The following is a 21,639-nucleotide window of genomic DNA, read 5'->3' as shown; positions in this document are numbered from 1 at the left end:
ACCTCTACTCCCTGGCAGAACCAATCCTTTGACAATAAAGGAAGGAACCAGTTGGATTTTATGTTCTCCATTGTGGAACCGCACAGCACGCTAGTGAATTAGCCCACTGTGCCATCTAACTTGCGTGGAAGAGTTTGATTTTTTCTTTGACTTTAAGGTATATACACAACTTCATTGAAATAAAGGAAAAAATCACCTGGATTTTAACCGTCCCCCAAAGAGGAACAGCATAGCGTTTCACTGAATTATCCCACTGCACCACTAAGATCTATGCAAGACTTTAGCATTCCATATAAGATCAACCTCTTTAAATTATTATTGTTATGCTTAAGAAAACACACGATGTCCTGTTTTGTAAAACCAAGTCTATCAAAAAGGGCAAAGTCGTTGAAAACTAAAGGAAAAACCATGCAAGAAACATGGGGTTTGAGCCCGCTAACATTACATTTTGTGATGTGGCTCTTGGGATAAGTTGCGATTCTCAACTTAGTTTCATTTGTGACTTGAACTGGATTCAAAGTCAATTATTTGTACAAGGGCAGATTGAGACTGGCTTTCAGCAAGACAATGTCTGAACCACAACTGTGGTGTTTATTTATCAATTTCGTTCTTTTTTATCTCTTAGGCCGCATGGTGTGCAGGGCGGGTCTTACTTTAAACTACTGCTTTAAGCTATCTTAAGCCTTTTCATGGTCCTCCACCTGTCCTTGATCATAACGTCTGCCCTTCCTCTAAAGGAGTCGCTTTCCATGATAATCTTCCATTTCCCTTCCTCGAATCTCGAGACCCGTTTCTCAATCCACTTTGTCTCCCTCTAGGTCCACTTCTGCAGAAAGGAAAGGAAAGGGTTAATAGAGCTCACGTCACTCATGCAAATCCAATAAATCAGTGTTACAGATTATGATTAGAAATAATAACATTGAATTGCAATACACAATTACATGATTAATGTAGTTACTTACATTGCATCCCTAAACTAAAGTTATTACATTTTGATTAATCTAGAATTTATTATGCAAACCACATGCTTTTTTAAATATCAATTCACAAAAACATAAAAATCAACAACATTAAATTCTTACTCCTTTTGCACAACAAACTGCCTATGAAGTAAAATTAACATATTGATTACAGACCTCATTATAGCTGCAAACAGGCTTCACACTGGGTTGTGTATAAAATATGCAAACTAACTAAAAACAGGAGGCAGATGTCTCTTGAAAGGTTGCTTGTTTGAGATTGAATAGGGTTGGTGATGTAGTGCTATTGCTGTCTGTTGAAGTGCCCTGTAAAATATCACTCATTGGCAGAACTAGGTACTTTGAATGGTTTAAACTGAGCAAACTTCTCTTGGCTTTAATTGAAATATATTAAAAACATGGCCCTTGCCCCAATCAAAACTTGGACTAAACATAATTGAAGCATAACAAGCATAAAGAGAACTTGATCCTACAGTGAAATGAGATAATATAAAAGTAGAATAAAATGTTTTCTAACAACTTGACATATGTTAAAAATGTATGGGGTGCAAAATTGACAAAACACCCAATAAAATGTGTTTTATTCCTCAACTAAGATAAAAGCAGAGTTATGGCATCTAGGTGACCTTATTGAGAATTCTACATAGACTCGGATTTTATTAATTTATTTATTTTACCCCCAGTTTGTCTTTTATACCTGCACATAAATGCAACACAGTGTAAAAGGCTCATAATTGAGTAGCTTGAGTACTTGTATGTGTGTGTTAATTCATTTCACATTTTTATTGAACTTTTTTTATTATTTGGCATGCCAATTTTATGTTAAACATTTATTTATGTAGGACTGAGTTTTGCTATTTAAGTCGTCGTTTGGGGGTCCACAAGCATTGGTGCAGTTCCCCTGTCAATCCTGTCCTGCATTACAACAAAAGAAAACTTTCTGCAAGAAAGAGCAGATGTGTGTTTATTTTCTTTTACTCCATTGTCATCTTCGAAGTTCTCCGACAGGTTTAATGGTGAAATCATTTGGTTGTCAGTGTCATGTGGTGTGGGGAACAAAGTAAATGTCAAGACAGTAATTTCTCCCAAAACAATCTATGTTTTTATTAAATAAACAAAAGAATCAGCTGCTCTACCAGCAATGGTACTGGGGGGTACCCAAAATAATAATAATAACAACAAAAGGACTTTGTCCGTCCTGTGTCCTCCGTGCACGAAAGTGTGCGTGCTCGACTCTGGGGAATCGTGGTGTACGTGTGTGTTGTGCCGTTAAAGGAAGTGCTCAGGGTTGACTGCTGGCTCTGAAGCGACAGCTCCTGGGTGCTCACTCCTCTTCTATAAAACACAAAAAGAACACACGTAACTTAACAACAAACAATACAGGCTCCAGCCATCCCTACATTTTCAGCGCAAGGGGCTATACTCGCACAGGTGTGTCCCCTTTGCTTTACCCAACTCATCTCTGCAAATCAGCTTAGCGCCCCGGTGTAAACGTCTGCAGCTGATCGCATGGGAATCGTTTCGAGTATGCGCAGCTACGCACTTTCTCCAGATGAGGAAGTGTACTAACAAGCTTAGACGTCAGCCTTTCTGGTCGGGAGGGAGATTTACAGCATCGGTTATTTCTGTCATTACAAGGTAGTTTAATAGCTTCAGGTCCACTTGTGCAGATGCCTTCCAATCCACCTATGGCAACTTCTGCCCATGATGTGTAATACTGGCAACTGCTGTGGCATGAAGCTGATTGCGACTTAAGTTATTAAGTGAACCTTCCTTCCCAACCACTGTCTTCACCTGAGAGGCAGTGATTTTCAGGGGGTATAATAAAGGCATATTCAATGCATAGTGAGCTGTGTAATTTCTATGAAAAGAAGACAGGCATTGTCGTGGTGCTCATTTTAAAATGACTGGGCTCTGTATAATTAACTTTGCCTTAAAAGAGATAGGCCAGTAGATACAAATGACAATATTTTGAAGTTACATGTTTTCTTAAGAGAAACAAAACTGAAGTCGTGCACCTCATACAGTCTCAGAAAACCTGCAGTGCACAGCTTTTCAAGATTGAAACAGATAAAGTAAACTTTCTAACTTTAAACACTTATTCTGATAAATGCTTAGAATTTACTATTTTGAGTTAAGTAAAACACAAATTCTACATCATATAAAAATGCAATTTTGTTTTGCAATTTATGGAAGATAATCTTACCTTTTAGTGGAATTCAGGTTTTAGCTGATCCTTCAGACAGCCACAGATGTATAGGGATGTCGTTATGGTAACCATGGCATCTGGCAGCTATAATATAAATTAAAGGGGCAGTACATATATCTGTTCTGAAATATGAAAGCAAGGTTATCAAATATGTGTATTTCTGTTCATCACATGAAAGCTGTGCTTCCTACATTGTATGCCCACAGGTGCCATCTTTTAGTCCTGCTTATTCTAATACCATCCGAATGTGCTCATTAGTCTAACAATCCTTCAGGGGAATTATAATTAATGACTGAAAATGTTCAGGGTGGCTTTCGTGTTCTTTTAACTGAAAGAGATTAAATCATATTACCCATGGAGTAATAACCTCTTACCTCATGTGGCTCTCTTTCTACATACAGAGTACACTGGTTAGAGTATCTAGGTTGCACCCTTTGTTGGAATAAACCATGTCAAATTAAAATTAAAAACTGTTAAACATTAATTGTAATTTATTGTTATGTAGTTTAAGATCAAGACAGATTCCATTGACAACTTAACTGGAAACTCAGTTCCCAAGGTATTTCAGATTGAAAGCATCTGATCAGTGTTCAAACCACCCAATTTTCAAGGATTACATTAATGCAAATAAACATGTGCTTTTTTCATTTTCGTTGCGTGAAAGTTTTCAGATGGAATCGAAAAGTCTAAAGCAGCAGGTTACACAGTATGTTACCCAGTATCTTTGCACAGGACTGATCAGGTTGTTGTGAATGTATGCCAAACCGAAACAATATAAACTTCTCATGAAGTCACAGACGTCTTCTTATTGAAAAGAGATTTAGTTATTACCTCTAGCATTGTCTGTGTACAAAATCAGAATTTTATTTTTTTTTTTCCCCCCACAGGACAAAATATGAATAAAAAGAGAACAGATACAACTTTAGAACATATCTAGAAAAATACCATTTCATGTATCAGACACAAAATCTGCAGTCCAAACTTTACCGTCATATTCACTTAACCAGCAGGAAAAAGAACCACTTATTGTCTGGTCCTCAGGGTTAAATGATATTGGATTTTTTCCCATACCTTTCAAAGCTACAATCTGTCCAATCACTGACACAACATGCTTAGAAAGCAAATCTAAGAAACCTACTTCTTCATGCTCTTTCAGCAGCACAATGAATATGCCCCGCTGTACAATTCCAGAAGAACTTCTTACTGGGGCTGCATCGCTCAGTGGAGTTGTGGACACAGGTAGAGGTCTTGCAAGGCATTTACGAGGGTGTCTACATCCTTCTGGATTGGGGAGGAGGGAGATTTATTTTGTCTTTTTAAAGTAATGTTCCAAATGTCTAGGTTGTTTTGTCTAATCGTCTTCGAATTTCCCCTTCTGACTAGGGTAAGTATATGGCAGTCCTTCCTAAACAAGGTATGTTTATTGGGTTGTTTTCCATCAAAGAATAAGTTGGGTTACATGGTTTTACCATCTTCCACCATCTAGGTAATCAAAAATAGGCATGAATGTGTTGTGAAGTACCCCAACATGAGTTAATATATTTCAAATGTTTTTGTCACTTGAAAAAGATAGTGTTCTAGCTTCTGAAGATGGGTAAACCTCTAAGCAAAACTTAGCAGAGACTGAGACTCTCCAAGACAGTCATAACCTTTTTTGACAAAACTTTTCTGTATATGCTTTTGTGAGAACATACCTGGATATACCTCTCTGGGGACATTCGTAATATAGTGTGTCTACATATGGACATCAAAGCAAATGATAAAATAATCACCAGAAGGAAAACAGTCCATGTATAATTTTAAAACATCAAGCATGCATTTAAATATATAATAATGTAATGGAGTTCTATATAAAAAAGGGGATAAAGCAGAGAAGCTTTTGATGTACAATTTCCACAGTTTTCAGCTGTAGCCTTTAGCTAATACATTGGCTAAAACAACATTGCTATATTTTAAACAAATGGGTCTAATATTTTAAAAGAGGTTTAAGATACAGTAAAATAAAGAATTTGATGTGAAGGACATTATCAAATTAAATAGTGTTTTATGCAATGTTGTTTAGCTTCATATGAATGACTTACAAGATGTTGCATCTGAAACTTACCAGCACTAATTTGTTGTGGTAAAGCAAATAATGAATACACATACTTTGAAAGGCTTAAATATACCACTTTTGGCTCTCAATAGGGGTCTGCATCAATCATCCTGGCTTCTTCTGAGGATTTAGTTTGTAAACTGAACATCAGTTTTCTCTAAGGACTGACTTGCACATAACATTAAAAAGACAACTAAATCTTTAAATGACAAACAACGTTTTGTGTTCCAAAATCTTGTCTTCAAATATAATCAGGTTGGCATTTACTGTACCTCAAGCATTATGTAAGGGATATAAAACCAGGATTAGGTCATAGTGACCTTTTTTTGTTTAATCTTTTCCACAGGTTCTGATCAGGGTAACAGAAACGTTTAAAAGTTGGTTTCGCTAAGCCGTTCAACAGGCCACCTTGGTAATGTTCAAAACTTGTACTATCTTGAAGTATCTTGAACTAAGTGGCAACACAAATAAGCCATATTCACAAAGATTTAACTACAGAGTTATTATTAGTAGTAGTAGTAGTAGTCGTTGTAGTAGTATTATAATAATACAGGAGAGCTGTGGCAACTACCTTGCACACAATGAGAGCTACGGGAGGCTGAAGCAGTGGTTCCCATGCTGGGTGTCAACCAGGACAATATATACAGTACTGTAAATGAGTCACACTTGTACTCTTTTGAGCAGGATTAATAGAATGTTATAGAAAATGATGCCCACCATGACCAATACAATGTACAGGGATCCCTGCTGTATATGCAGGAACAGTTATCCTTTTCAGGGCTTGTTAAAATGTGATATAGATAGTTAAAGAACTATCTCTTCCTAGATACACTTCATGTTAATTACAAAGCTGACAGTGCTCAGTGTTAACAATCAGATCCAGTGCCCAGTCTTCTTTAGGAGACTGTGATGTATCTCTTTTGATTTTGACATTTTAGTTTTCAAATCAAACGCCCCAAAGCATGCAAATGTAGATGAGAATAGAAGTCTGTCAGAGGGAAAGGGGGGTTAAGGTTGATCTTTGTCAATAGAAAAACAGAGCAGCTTACAGGATTACTTAACAACCAGAAGGGTAATAAAGCATGTCATCCTTCATCAGACTGGTACCTTTGCCTCTTTTTACTGTGAGCCTGTGAGTGTGGAGAATGAAACAAAATGAAATGATACATATATGAGCAATTGAAACCATTACTGAGAGCTGCATTAATCACACAGATGGTCTTGAACTTACTGCACCAGGATTATTACTGATTTGATAGAAATGTGATACTCTGTGTCTTCAGGCATTTCCAAGAAGATTACACACTTTTACAATCATTTGTAGAACTCAGGTTTTCGGATATTTTTTCTCCGATTTTGGATCTCTTATAAATGGCAATAGCTGGTCAAATCAAAGGTATGAAAAGAAAAGAAAGTAAGACTGCCCCTTAAAGGCAAATCAAGTTCTGGCCATCATAATATCAACATTTCCTTTACACTCTTCTATTCAACAGCAAAAAATGTAATTTCATCTCAAAAGAATGAGTGAACTGGAACTGACATGGCAGATGTGAAGGACTTTATGACAGACGGTATTAAAAACTTTAATATCACCAGTTTAAAGATGGAATTGCATTGTGAAGAAGTTTGCGTTTAAACTGATATGGGTTTGTCATCTGGATATAAAGCCTTGCTCTGGGGCCCCTCTGCAACACTGACATTTTTAAATGGAGGGCCAGTGACAGAACTGGAACAATACTTTGTCTAGCTTTAGTTCTCAGCAGAAGCTTTTTGAATGATGAACCTGAACAGAGGTCATTGTGGTCTGTGAGAAAGGTTTTTAAGCTTCAGATAAGATTCTGTCAGTTTTTGTATTGCCAATATGACACAATTTGCCACAGCACATTGTAATGTATGAGGTTTCATATGTTTTTACAATGCGTTTCATCAGGCTTACTTATATTTTCCTATACTTTTACTATGATTCACTAGACTTTGCTAAGCTTTTACGGTTGTTTGAATCCAGGCTATGTCATTGCCGACCGCGACCGGGGGTTCCTAGGAGGTGGCGCACAATTGTTCGAGTGCCGCCCGGGTAGGGAGGGATCGGTTCGGCAGGGGAATCGACGGTTTACCGCGCACCAGCCACCCCTGCGGATCTGCAGTGGTGCCATTCAGATCTGTGTTGTCCTCTGGTACTATAGGTCTGGTGGCTTCGCTGTGGATCCGCAGTGTGAAAATTGACAGATTGGCAGGAACACATTTTGGAGGATGCGTGTTCCAGCCTCCGTTTCCCGAGTTGCTAGGGGGTTGCAGTGGTGAACTGGGATAAAAGCAATAATTGGGTATTACAAATTGGTGAAAAAAATCAGGGTAAAAAAAAACATTGCCGATGACATACTGAACATATGAGAAAGAATGTGTTACTTCAGGATGCGTAATGGCAACGTGTAGTGATCAGTTTTCACATGTAATCCTTATTCTCTGTATGTGACAGCAAGCTTCAAAGTATACCTTTATGTCAGAGCATGACACACTCAGCATGCCTGCTTACTTCACCCACTACAAGGTTGTATGCTGCTATGCCATACTGCATTTCAAAGGAAAGATGCCTTCATCTAGCTGGAAAAAAAATCGGAATCAAGAACCTTAAAACACAATAACATCAAATTGTTCCATTTAATAAATATGATTGTAAATGCAATAAAACAAGAACCACTGCACACTGAACAGCACTGTTGTCAAACAAAACATCTAACATCTCTTCATATAAAAGCTTCAAAGTAATAAAACCTTTATATCTACAAAAATAAGTTACCTACCTCTCACACTGCGGAGAGCAAGATATACTCTGAAAATCTGAAGGACAACTAGAAGTATCATGTGAATCACAACATTGTTATTATCAGTAGCAAGTGATGTGGCCATTAGGAAGCTTCGGGATGTATTTGCTTAGTACCCCCCCCCCCCCCCCCTCCTAAAATTGTTGTTACAAAACTAGGAAGAAAAACTTCTGGGGCCGGTTGTACTAACAAGATCAAAAAACAGGATGTGATCCGGGCTCGCTGGAGCCCAATCTTGAGAAGGCGTTGTACTAAACGAATCATGAGCATGCGCCACGATCCAATTTCTCTATCAAATTCTGGCGCTGCGCATGCATAACTAGGAAAACTGATCAATGAGAAGTGAATATTCATGGCGTAGAACATTTAATTTAAAACGACATAAATCCCATCCATAGTGGAACCTATTAGAAGCAACTACTACATTTATAATTTAAAAATCCAATTCTTCTCTAAACAGATTGAGTACATTAATATCTCACAATGCTGTTTTCCAAGCACACAAACAGCTAGCTGCAGCATTGGTTCAAGGCAAATTATCAACACATTTTGAGCAAATTGAATCAAGGGCTGATGATAGCTGCCATTAGAAAAATGTGACGGACAGGGGGCGATCGAAGTTGTCAGCTCATTAAGAAAAAAAGGGAATTGACCAAATCATTAAAAAAAAAAAATGACGGTGTTCAATCTGATTAAACCAAGGATTTAATTGTAATCGATAAAATGATAATGGCAGTATGACTTTGTCAACACACAAAACGTGTGTAATGATATTTAGTTATGAGGCTTCGTCACTCAGTCAGGCCTACTGTATTAGGACATGATACATTATAGACCTGACTGAGCATTTTCTATAAAGCAATATTTTCTTAATATAATATTTATGGCTACTTTTAAATGCACCGTTACTTAGATAACATTAATGTTTTCTACAACGTTAAAGTATCTCTGTTTTCATGTAATAATCAGAGGGAAATATTTTTGTGAAATCCTGCAAATATTTGAAGTTTATTAAGTTACAGGTATGTCAATCAATTATCTAAATACAGTGCGCTTATTTAAAGATTACTTAAAAAAATTGTAAAAAGAGTTTCCTTTATGCATTATGATGGTGCATGTCAAACATCTCTGTTGTTTAATATATATATATATATATATATATATATATATATATATATATATATATATATATATATATATATATATATATATATATATATATATATATATATATATTTCATTTGTTTAATTCGCAACCATCAACCATAGAGCAGGATCAGAGCCAAGTTTTAAATGGAGGAATTACATTATTTTGTTTATTCCTTAATTTCTCCATTTATAAAACGTTCAATGAAGCTCTGATCCCACTCTGATCTTGGTCTGAAGCAAGATCGAAATAGGATCAGATTTTTAGCTGAAACTGAGCTCAAGACCAGCTCTGATCCTTTTAGTGCAACCCAATATGTCATAGGATCAAGATCGGAGCCTGGATCCAGGATCGGATCTATATAGTACAACTGGCCCCTGGTGCATGTAGGGTCTTTAACACCGTGTCGTCACTGTAGCAGAAACAGTGTTCTCTGTCTTGAAACCTGTTTGTGTTACATGAATTGAGGTTAAAATCACATTCTGCATAAACAAATATGTAATACAATGCCATGCGAACACAACAACAACAACAACAACAACAACAACAACAACATAATTGTGTATTTTTTTTTTTTTTAAATCACCCCACTGTTAACATTGGCTAGCTTTGTAATAACTATTTGTTTTTTAGAAGGAAAAAAAGTAACACTGCAGTGAAAGCAAAGTAAAATGGTGCCTTTCGGAGATACCAGGTAAACAGGAATCAAGAAATCAAACAACAAACAGCAACAACAGAATACACCTTATCTGGGATGACAACTACATGTAAAAGTACTTACTCTGGTAAAACCAAAGTTCCTCTGACAAAGCAGTCCCCACCCCCCTCAGGTTTCTGGGTGTATGCTTGTATTTTGTGTCTCCCTTATATTTTAGGAACTGTCAGCATTGCTGACCTCTGTTATATTTTCAAGCTGCACTTTTTTTTCCTAAATGTTTGCTTTTTCAGCTGAAGCTGTGTATCTCTGTTTGATCGCTGAATTGCCACGATTTCAAAATAAAAGTATTATCTGTAATGTTATCGCTTTTGGAAGGGCATATACAACAACAGTTTTACCTTGGGGATTGGTGAAGTTTAATATAAGTGCAAAAAACCACAGGTACTAAATCTTAAGCTTTTCAGTGCTCAAAGCTGAATTAGTAAATTGATTTCCTACCTGTGATTCATTGAGTAGTCTAGGTAACCCTGAAAGCAGTGGGCTGTGCAAGGGTTAACAACTGCATTTAATAAGTAAAATGCTCTGTTACAGACTGGCCGTGCATCATGGTGTCCTTTCGTGTTGAACGGTTGGGATTACACAATAACATATACAAACATCAAGTGAGGTTTATAGCAGGGCTGAAATAGCCTCCTAGCCAGCCTGGAAAGAAGCAAGCACATTTAGAAGCAAGCACATTTCCAGACATTGAAAATGCCCTTTCCATTCAGGAGGTTAATGCTTTCTATTAAAGAAAAAGTAATGTTATAATAAAAGGAATACCTTGTCATCTGGCAAAATGTTTATGAAAACCTTTTATTTTTGTATAACCTTTTAACCTGATAATAGATTTTAATCTGGTCAAATATATAGACTCATATGTTGTATTTCGTTGTCAATTAACATACCAGAGTTTTGATTCAAACAGCCACAAAAGAAACTATTTTAGACATTCGCTCAATAAAACGTGTGATTCAATAGATGAAACGGAGGTGCTTCTGTGGGGTTGTTTCCATGGTGATTCCCCATCCCTATAACGAATACCAACCCCTATAGAAAAACATTAAGAGAGTTTCCACTGCTTCTACTGTAGTTCTGTATTTTAAGCTGGCTTTTACAGTGCTGGCACCTAGAGTTTCAGATTTTACAGATTGCAAACAAACCCTTAAACAAATGCGTCTGAGATCCCAAAACTAATCACATGGCCATCACATATGTTTCACAGCCAGGAATTAAAAGTAGCACTGCATTGTAAAGATTCCCCAAAGGACTCCCACAGAACTTTTTTCTTTTTCTTATAATTACGAAAGCTGTGTCAGAACTCCAGTTTCATTCCACTGTAGCTGTCTTTTTGGGTAGGTTAAATGAATATTACAGTTTTAAAAATGTTTTTTTTTTTTTTTTTTTTTCTTTCCCACAAACATTTGTTTATCATTTACAAAAAATAGATTTACTGTTTAAAATTATAATTTATTAAACAGTGTGGGGGGTACAACCATGATATATAATATATATATATATGTGTATATATATATATATATATATATATATATATATATATATATATATATATATATATATATATATAGTTATTGCTCCTGTTAGCATATCGCTCCTGTTAGCATTGACATAGAGCAAAATAAACAGAAAAGCCACATTAGCAAACCAAAAGGTTTTCTTGTACATGCAGGCTTTGTTGATTGTTCATAGGAAGTATCTACTGTACTTGTATAAATAAATATCATCAAAAAAATTGGCTATTTTATAGAGACATACAAAAACCTGTACATAGTATCTTCAAATATCCACAGAGCACAGTTTGTGTCATCAATGTCCACATGCACAGGTTTAAAGCTTCAAACCTCTTGTGTTTGAACTGTTTAAAAGGTCCACAATGCTGCTGTATTTATACTGTGGGTCCAAGAGTTCAAACATTAACGTATATGGGGATATCCTGTGAGATCCTGTCAGAATGTGATGGAATGCATCCTATAAACCGACAGAAGAAAGAAATTAGCAGACATTGATGTAATTTTACTTACTTATCTAAGTTCAACAGTCATACATAGACAATATAGTGTTAATGCATAAATAAAACTAACACATTAACAAACAAAATGCATCTGTTTTTCTGACTATTAATGATAAAATATAACTTATTTAATTTTGGCTATAGCCCCCCTTTCTGAAAATACACCTGTTTACATATTGCATTACTCTTATTTGTGTTCATATTGCATGTCCCTTAAACTGGGTTATTTAATTTAAACAAAGGAGCATTTTAAACACAACTTAATATGGGAACATCAAGCATTTGATTTAGCAATACCATGTGTCAGCTTGTTGTAATATGTAAAGCCTCTGTGAAATGTATTAGGATAGATGCCCACACAGTACATCTCTAGGATCAGTTTTGCATTGAAATATGCAGAAAAATGTTTTTTTTTTTTTTTTTTTTTTTTCACAGCTCAACTATTTCATATTAACAAAAGCAATAAAAAAAGTTATGAATGCTTAGTAAACAAACCATACTGTGCTACAACACCATTTAAAAAGAACAGAGCAATTACCTATTGTCCGTGTGTCTAATTCCTTGTCCAGTAGATCCAATGAAGTCCCCAATTCCCTTTGTGGGTTATTTGGAGTGCTGTCAATAGGACTAACTGGACTAATCATTTCCTGTTCTTTTTCGTTCTGCATCTGCGCATAGACATTGATGCCTGGGATCTTCCTTGAGAAAAATATCAAGCAGAAGCAGCATGGATAAATATCACTGCAATAAAGCATTACCTGGTCTGCTCTATATTTATGGTACCTCATGCATGTGGGATTGGTTCATTCAAAATGAACACAGGCCAAGCAGCACAGACACACTGATGCCCCAACAGGCTACATCTTGAAGGCTTCACACCATTAGCTGCCTTGCATTATTGTGCAGTGTACAGCAGTTAGAATCAGTTAGAAAGCAGATTGACAGCTGCAGCAATTAAACTTAAACTTACAAAAAAAAAAAAAAAAAGTGTCAAACAGCTGGGTTCAGGTAGGCAGAGGCAGGGGAAAAGTCTTCGTCAAACACAACCACCAGAAATCAAAACATCAAATAAATTTGAGCCACTTCAAAATTTAGATGATCAAAATGGGAAAATCTGCTGGGGAGCATGAGACAGGCGAAATTGAAATGGTGGAAATGACAAACGACTGCTTCCTAACTTGTCAAGGCACCGACTAGAGGGGAGGCATGCCTTGATTTAGTCTTTTCAAATAATGAAAATAGAATAACTAAAACACAGATTAGATAACCATTGGCAAACTCAGACCACAACATGGTATCATTTAGTAATGACTAAAGCTAAGGTTTCCAATTTTAGAAAGGCAAACTACGAAGGTATAAAACAGAGACTAACAGAAGTAGATTGGAGTAAAATAGAGAAACATCCACGGAAAAGGATGGCTGTTTTTTAAAAATGTAGTACAGGAGGCACAAAACAATTACATCACAAAAGTAGACAAATCTAAATCTAAAACAAAATTGCCAAAATGGTGTAATAGATCAATTAAAAAAATATTCAGAGAATATCAAAAAAATCACTTTACAGAGCATTTAAAAGGGACCAAGAACAAAGTACACAGAAAGAGTACTTGGAAGTGCAAACACAAGTCAAAAAGGAGGTTAGAAAGGCCAAGAAAGAGAAAAGCATTGCTGAGGGGGCTAAAATCAATTCCAAAATGTTTTTCCAATATTATAACAGCAAAAGAACATTGAAAGAGGAGGTAAAATGTCTAAGAGATACAAATGGCAAAATCATAGATGGAGAAAAAAAAAAAAGCTTTTACAAAGGAGGATACGGGCAACATGCCGTACATGTCAACTTTAAATAACTTTAGCAATACAGAAGCAGAAGTGACATGGTTAAGTTAGACTTCCAGAAAGCTTTTTGACAAAGTCCCGCATAAAAGATTAATTCTCAAACTGAATGCAGCAGGGATTCAAGGAAATACATGCACGTGGAGTACTGATTAGAGGAGAAACCTCAAAATGGAACGAGGTAACCAGTGGAGTACCACAGGGCACAGGGATCAGTATTAAGTCCTCTGCTATATCTAATCTACATCAATGACTTAGATTATGGTATAGTAAGCAAACTTGTTAAATTTGCATACAACACAAAAATAGGAGGAGTGGCAAACATTGTTGCAGCAGCAAAGGTCGTTCAAAATGATCTAGACAGCATTCAGAACTGGGCAGACAAATAGCAAATTAAATTTAATAGAGAAAGGTGTAAGGTACTGCACTCAGGCAATACAAATATGCATTATAAATATCATATGCGAGATACTGAAATTGAAGAAGGAATCTATGAAAAAGACCTAGGAGTTTATCTCGACTCAGAAATGTCTTCATCTAGATAAAAAGGCCAACAAGATGCTCGGATATGTTGTGAAAAGTGTTGAATTTAAATCAAGGGAAGTAATGTTAAATCTTTACAATGCATTAGTAAGACCTCATCTAAAATATTGTGTTCAGTTCTGGTCACCTAGTTACAAAAAGGATACAGCTGCTCTAGAAAGAGTGCAAAGAAGAGTGACCAGAATTATTCCGTTTTTAATAAAAGGCATGTCATATGCAGACAGGCTTAAAGAACTGAATCTGTTCAGTCTTGAACAAAGAAGACTATGCAGCGATCTGATTCAAGCATTCAAATTCTAAAAGGTATTGACAATGTGAACCCAAGGGACTTTTTCAACCTGAAAAAAGAAACAAGGACCAGGGGTCACAAATGGAGATTAGATAAAAGGTCATTCAGAACAGAAATTATGAGAATTGTGGGAGTTGGGAACCAACTCCCCAGTAATGTTGTTGAAGCTGACACCCTGGGATCCTTCAAGAAGCTGCTTGATGAGATTCTGGGATCAATAAGCTATTAACAACCAAATGTGCAAGATGGGCCGAATGGCCTCCTCTCATTTGTAAACTTTCTTATGTTCTTATCTTCTTATTTACAATAGGAAGGCTGAAGCTGTTTGGTTGTCACCCTGCATTTTAATGCCTAACTGTATTGAAGCTGTACTGATGAAATCAATATGCATACACTGACATGCCAAGAAACATCTTATTTATTATAAACTGAGTATCAACAGAAACATATCACTTACATTTGAGCATCAAAAGAAACTTATCACTTATATTTGGATACAGTTCACTAGATGTGATCGAAAAATGTCAAATTCTGTTTTAGAACAGGTGCTGTGACTTTTTATTCTGCTGATTAACAATTGAGATCACGAAGATGCTGCAGAATGATCTGTGGGAGGTGGAGGTGATCAGGCAGGTGTCGTGACTCTTGGTCTCCCAGTGCATGGCCTGTCATTGACAGAGTGTGTGTGGTTATACCATACTGTAAAGTTTGAAATTGCTGGCTGTGAGCACCCAAGACGACGAGCCACAGTATGCTGCCCTAGTCCAGCCTCCAACATGTCGATTGCACGAAGGCTCCCTTGACAGACTTTTCTTTATTGCTTTTATTCAAGCTTGCAATTCAACAGCTGACATCACTCCATATCCAGTGTCCAATCGACTGTCTCACTAATTAGGTGATTAAGTGCATATGCTTCAGTCATAGTCACTCAAGCGTGTCACGGTCAAAGATGAATGATCAAGTGATTAAAAAGAAACCAAAACATTTTGTCAATGTCCATTTATACAGCTTTTTTATTTATTTATTTTTTAATAAATGTGTTATAATAGTGGTAAGTTTCTTTTGATACTCTGTATATGTCATGCTGTCACCAGATTTCAGAGTGCTGAACATCATGTTGGAGGATATGTTTTAAAAGGGTATATAGTTTCTTTTGGCACACCTTACAAAACAAAATTCCTTAACAGTTTTTTGGCTAGGACACAAATAGATTACCTGACCTATGGTAGTTATTATTTAATTAAGAGGCATGATAGCTTTAAGTAGTCATGGTTCAAGTATTTCAGTCAGTCCAGAAAAACATGTACTGTGTAACATCGCATATCCGACCGTCACATTACCGCCCTGGTCAATTAACCGCCTCGCTAAATAAATCAATAAATATTAAAAGCAGGCTACGACAGTAATGCATTGGCAGCAAATGCAGCTTCCACAATGGAAACAGAAAGTGTAATAGAAATCGGCCTTTTGGTGTGTTCCCCTTTAAGAGGTGGGATATGTGCTTGTGTCAGTCAGAGCTGCGTGTAGCAATGACGTTTCAATACACCAGTCGAGAAAGCTTTTTTTTATGGTCCAGTGTGTTTATATGATGAACCACACGCTTACAGATATTGGTGCCATGTTGGTGTAGCTTTTAAATACATTTGAATTAAACAAAGCAAGCTTTATAAACGCAGTGCTTACCAGCGGTTTGTTTAAAATAGCCGAAGTAGTATTCAAAACAACCTGCTTATCGGCTGTTGGCAATATCAAGCGCAAAGTACCGTGACAGAGATATTAAGAAAGCAGAACCAGAGAGGCAGGGACTTCTAGAGTTAAGAAAGAAGCCATCAGTTGCAGGTTACTGTACATTTACCGTTTGTTTTGTATTTTTTTTTTTTTTTTAAGCTTTGCGTGGAGATAGCTTATAGCAAACCGTATACCAACACTGTATTTGTAGCCTAATTAATCTTGTTTACGTTTGCTTACTTTTAAAGCAAAAAATGTCCCCTTGTTTAAAGCAGTTTGCGTGTTGTTTTTGTTCACTAACCTATTTGTGGATGTGTAAATGCTTTTTCTATAGATGTTCGCAAATCCGACTTGTTCACGTATCCGCCTATACCCCAGTCCACAGGGGGTCGGATATGCGGCTTTGTACTGGACTAAGAACTTGGTGCATGAAAACTGTAAAAGTGCTCCAGTGGTTGGACTACAATGTGAGCCTCTGATTCAGTCTATGGGATTGAGTAACTGGCAGTGTTTTGTGATGCACAACTGTTATGGGTATTGCAGACCAAAGTGGTAGTATTGACGCACATGGGATATGACCTATTCTGGAGTGCTTAAAATACTTACGGGAAAAGTGAGGTTAGCGGTGTGTTCCCAGTCTCTATCTGTTACAATAATGTGTGGGGACTTGAAATGTTATTTTCCCAATACAGTGTGGAACATACCAAGAAAAATAAACAAACTGATATATATATATATATATATATATATATATATATATATATATATATATATATATATATATATATATATATATAGAAAATGTATGTTATATGACAGATGTTACATTGACAGATGACAGGAGAATCGAAAGCATAAACACAATATTAAGGGCACATTACCTTTTAAACTTGTAAATGATAAAGACAGCTAGTCCCACAAATACAACTGATAGCAACATCAGCATGGCTGAGCCGCTGTGCCCTTCAGCGGTATCCACAAGAGGAGCTTGGAGGAATGAGAGGGGAAGAGATGAAGTGTTGCAGAAGTATTCGTTTCAAAAGTTTACACATAACATCTTACACATCTGTTGGCAGATAGACTTGATTTTAAAATAAGAATAATAATGTGCACATGCTTGCCATTTATAAGTGATGAAGCTTAGTTTACAAAATTTGTACAGCTCAATTGAAAAACCTTATCTGATTTCACCTGGCTTAAGATATAGTAGCAGCTGGTTTGTTGTTTGCTGTCATATGTAGGTGTAATGCACCATGTCTCAATGTTAAACATACTTACACACTTTGTGTCTCTTGGGCTCTAATTATAATAGTTAATGTTAAGTGATAGTCTTCATTTTTATTTTTTTTTTTAAACTCACTAATGCTGAAAATGTGGATTTAATATTGCCATTAGTATCCCATAGCAATAACCTCTTATACACAAAGTCTTTTTTTTCACTACTGATGCCAATGTCAAGCTGTTGCCAGCTGACTGCTGCTGTGGGTCCTCTTATTACAAAACGACAGCACTTCCACGAGTACAAATAAGCTTGCAATAACGTTCTGCAAAAAATCATTCACAAGCAAGATGCAGCTTAATTGATTATTTAAAGTCATGCATTACTGAACTATTTCTCTTAACAGACCACACTGATGTTGTTTTTGTTATAGAGTTGAGGGATGTGTTGCTTACTGGACAGAATGTTCAAAGTATCAGCAAATGTGGTGCAGATGAAGAGTAAATGAAGAAAGCAAATCAAAGACTGCAGCAATGAAACATACCTGCTGATAAATGAGCAGCGTACACAGAGACTTGAACACCTGCCCGCAGAGTGAACTGCACTATGTTTTGGTTGAGGGCGCTGAGCAGAATCTCTGAAAGCTGCGGAAGAAGGATCAGGAGGGATCTTTTTATCTTTTACTCTTGAATTCAACCTAATATTAAAGTGGATTATGTGAATTTGAAATGCATGCCCTTCTACCGGGTTTTATTCCTCTTAGGAAGATTACAGTAAATGTACACAAGCATGGGTATCTTTACAACTGTGAAAATGACAGGACAGAGGGTTAACTGTTACAGCATTGACAGTATTAAACACTGAAGACTTTTGCTGATTCATAAGTAGACACAGAATAATTAAATGGCCTGTATCTGATATCTGTTCACCCTAACAGCTGATATTTGTTTGTTTACTTAGCAGACACTTTTATCCAAGGCAACTTACAGAGGCTAGGGTGTGTAGTGTCCCTTACAACAACATCTCACCCAAAATATAGAGCACAGGGAGGTAAAGTGACTTGTTCAGGGTCACACAGAGAGTCAGTGGCTGAGCTGGGATTTGAACCCGGGACCTCCTGGTTAAACACCCTTTTCTTTAACCACTGGACCACATAACATCCTAAGTTCCAGTAGTACTGATATCAGCCCCTAAACATTTACTTCACCACTGGACTCCTAGTTCAAGGTTGAATGGTGAGTCTAGCTGGCTCAACATTTGCATCCTGTACCAGCTTTACAGTTATTACAATGGGTTGGGATGTCAGTCTATAACACTGTTGATCAGATGTTGCATATGGAATATTAGTACTTGATCACATGTGTAAAATACACAAACAGCAGAGCAATAAAACCTATAGTAGAATGTAGAGACACTAGACGACAGCAACAAGATTCATGCACAAGCACCAGTTATGAGAGCTCTGTAGCGATTGTCACTGCATTTGTTTCTCATCCTTGGGAAAACATTTTTCTACAACAGCACCACAAACTGGTCATGTACATTTATAAAACACTCTGTACATTCCAAATAGACAGCATTTAGTACAGTTAATTATATATTATTAAAAGAGCATGAATTATAGAATGGTTTGCATTTCAAATCAAGGAAAATAAGTGCTGTTGGGCATCCTAGGAGCAATCAGATTACAATATTAATAATGTCTACTGCAGAGATACCTTTATAAATAGACCGCTTGAAATTAATAAACTGCCAGTTTCGTGGCAGAAGACACAGCATTAAAAATAGCATCCCATTTGTTGCAGGTTTTTTATTTCATCAGCATAATTCCTGTGTAAGCTATTTAAATACCAAACCATTTAAGCACTGCCCAGTCAGAGGCATTTGGGGATTTTCTGCAAAACAAATGACTTTCCTGAATTAATTGAGTTCCTTAGCTACGCTTCATTAATTGTATCTGCTCCATTTACTACATTAATTGTGATATGAGCCATTTTATTCAGCTCTTTTTATTCCTTAGAAGTCAGAATTAGGCCAGTCCTTGAATAATTAATTTTACTTTGTACCAGGGTCAGTAATTCAGTATACATTTTATTAAGCTGCCCACACAGTACACTTTTATATGGCTGTACTCATGTTTACAGGGCAATTATGAACTTTTATTGTTATATAAATAAAATAAATCGACTGAATTTCAGTCGTAGGAGTGTTCTGAGAGATTACTTATAGTGCTGTCCCCTCTGTTAACTCTTTGTGTGGATTCAGGGTGATAGCTTGCCTGGTCTAGGTGTGCTGTATTCCTCTATGCTCTCCCCTCTGTTAACTCTTTGTGAGGATTCAGGGTGATAGCTTACCTGGTCTAGGTGTGCTGTATTCCTCTCTGCTCTCCCCTCTGTTAACTCTTTGTGTGGATTCAGGGTGATAGCTTACCTGGTCTAGGTGTGCTGTATTCCTCTCTGCTCTCCCCTCTGTTAACTCTTTGTGTGGATTCAGGGTGATAGCTTACCTGGTCTAGGTGTGCTGTATTCCTCTCTGCTCTCCCCTCTGTTAACTCTTTGTGTGGATTCAGGGTGATAGCTTACCTGGTCTAGGTGTGCTGTATTCCTCTCTGCTCTCCCCTCTGTTAACTCTTTGTGTGGGTTCAGGGTGATAGCTTACCTGGTCTAGGTGTGCTGTATTCCTCTCTGCTCTCCCCTCTGTTAATTCTTTGTCTGGTAAAAGGAAGAATTCTGCAGCCGTTGGAAGACCTGGCAGGACCGTCACCAGGAGCTGCTCCTCTGCTATACCTGTAGCCTGGTGGCCCAGAGATGCAAATGAAATAGTTACACTTTATCATGATCATCTACAGCATACACAGGTTTACCAGGAGAGCATACCTTACACCAAATAAAGTGTGCACTGAATACATATTTCTCATTATCAATCTTACAATTGCAATTGGATGGTTTTAGCTCATAACATATATTTCAAACACCTTTCTAAATACATATAGTTGTACACTTTTTTTTAAATTTATTTATTTATTTATTTTTTAGAAAAGTACATACTTGGACCAATGAATTCTTGACGACCTTGCTGACGTCCTGCCTCCATTCAGCAGCATCAGGGTTGTATTCATCCAGATTAGAAGAAAATGCCAGCAGTTGAGACCTGAAGTGCTCTTAAAGGAAGTAAATCATCCTATGATGTATACAGTGCCTGGTAATTGATTATCATTCTATCTATGTTTTTGAACTGTGCATTTATATTGTCATTTATCCATGAATACATTTTAGAATGACAATAACAGAGTACAAAATTACTCAGAAAAGCTTTTTCTAGTCACTCTTTTACTAGTTTTTGACCCCCATAAAAGATTGATATTAATGAAAGATTATTATCAATTTAGAACAGTATAAAGCATTGCCATATACAGACATATTTCCAATCTGAATATGAACAAACACAGTGTTTTATTATTATTATACACATTTATGGGAAAAATAAAGAAATTCAGAGGATATTCTTGGCTGCAGTCAAACTGGAGTGTCAAACTCCAGATGCTTTTAGCAGTCAATCTGCCCTTAATAAATATAGGATTAAAGGGGCTCACCATGCACGGCAATGGCCTTTTTGTCTTGCAGTATTTCATTCCGAGCAGAGACTTGCACTGTCACAGTGTTTATTCCTTCCCTCATGAATGTAAAGGAGACACTTGCCTCCAGGGTTATTACGGGCTAGAAATGCAAAACAAAGAAAACATTTGGATCCCATGAGATTGTATTATCTTGATAAACTATGTACCCTAGCCAGTTGTACTGGGGTATTTTAAATCATACATTGAGCCAGTACACCCCATTCAGAGAGTCCGTACACCCCATTGAGAGAGTCAGTACACCCCATTCAGAGAGTCAGTACACCCCATTCCGAGAGTCAGTACACCCCATTCAGAGAGTCAGTACACCCCATTCCGAGAGTCAGTACACCCCATTCAGAGAGTCAGTACACCCCATTCCGAGAGTCAGTACACCCCATTCCGAGAGTCAGTACACCCCATTCAGAGAGT

At 36.9% G+C, this 21,639-nt stretch overlaps 1 protein-coding gene across 3 annotated transcripts in view; it reads right to left on the bottom strand.

Moving 5' to 3' along the window:
* Positions 1 to 11,607: 11,607 nt before the first annotated feature.
* The window catches only part of LOC121321438 (VPS10 domain-containing receptor SorCS1-like), a 124,903-nt gene continuing 114,871 nt past the window's right edge, over positions 11,608 to 21,639 (bottom strand). Inside the window, exons 21-27 of one of the 3 annotated variants that reach the window (XM_041260384.1) lie at positions 21,187 to 21,310; positions 20,642 to 20,754; positions 20,253 to 20,387; positions 18,139 to 18,238; positions 17,257 to 17,362; positions 12,521 to 12,681; positions 11,608 to 11,939 (exon numbers count right to left, since the gene is read on the bottom strand). In XM_041260384.1, the coding sequence (XP_041116318.1) occupies positions 11,878 to 11,939; positions 12,521 to 12,681; positions 17,257 to 17,362; positions 18,139 to 18,238; positions 20,253 to 20,387; positions 20,642 to 20,754; positions 21,187 to 21,310 (801 nt within the window). In that variant the 3' untranslated portion in view covers positions 11,608 to 11,877. Of the gene's footprint in view, positions 11,940 to 12,520; positions 12,682 to 17,256; positions 17,363 to 18,138; positions 18,239 to 20,252; positions 20,388 to 20,641; positions 20,755 to 21,186; positions 21,311 to 21,639 lie in introns of those variants that run through there. The other 2 variants (XM_041260385.1, XM_041260386.1) reach the window with 2 other exon arrangements.

The sequence above is a fragment of the Polyodon spathula genome, chromosome 10 (assembly GCF_017654505.1).
Source record: "Polyodon spathula isolate WHYD16114869_AA chromosome 10, ASM1765450v1, whole genome shotgun sequence".
NCBI classification, from domain to species: Eukaryota; Metazoa; Chordata; class Actinopteri; order Acipenseriformes; family Polyodontidae; genus Polyodon; species Polyodon spathula.
This window is presented reverse-complemented; position numbering and strand designations above follow the sequence as displayed.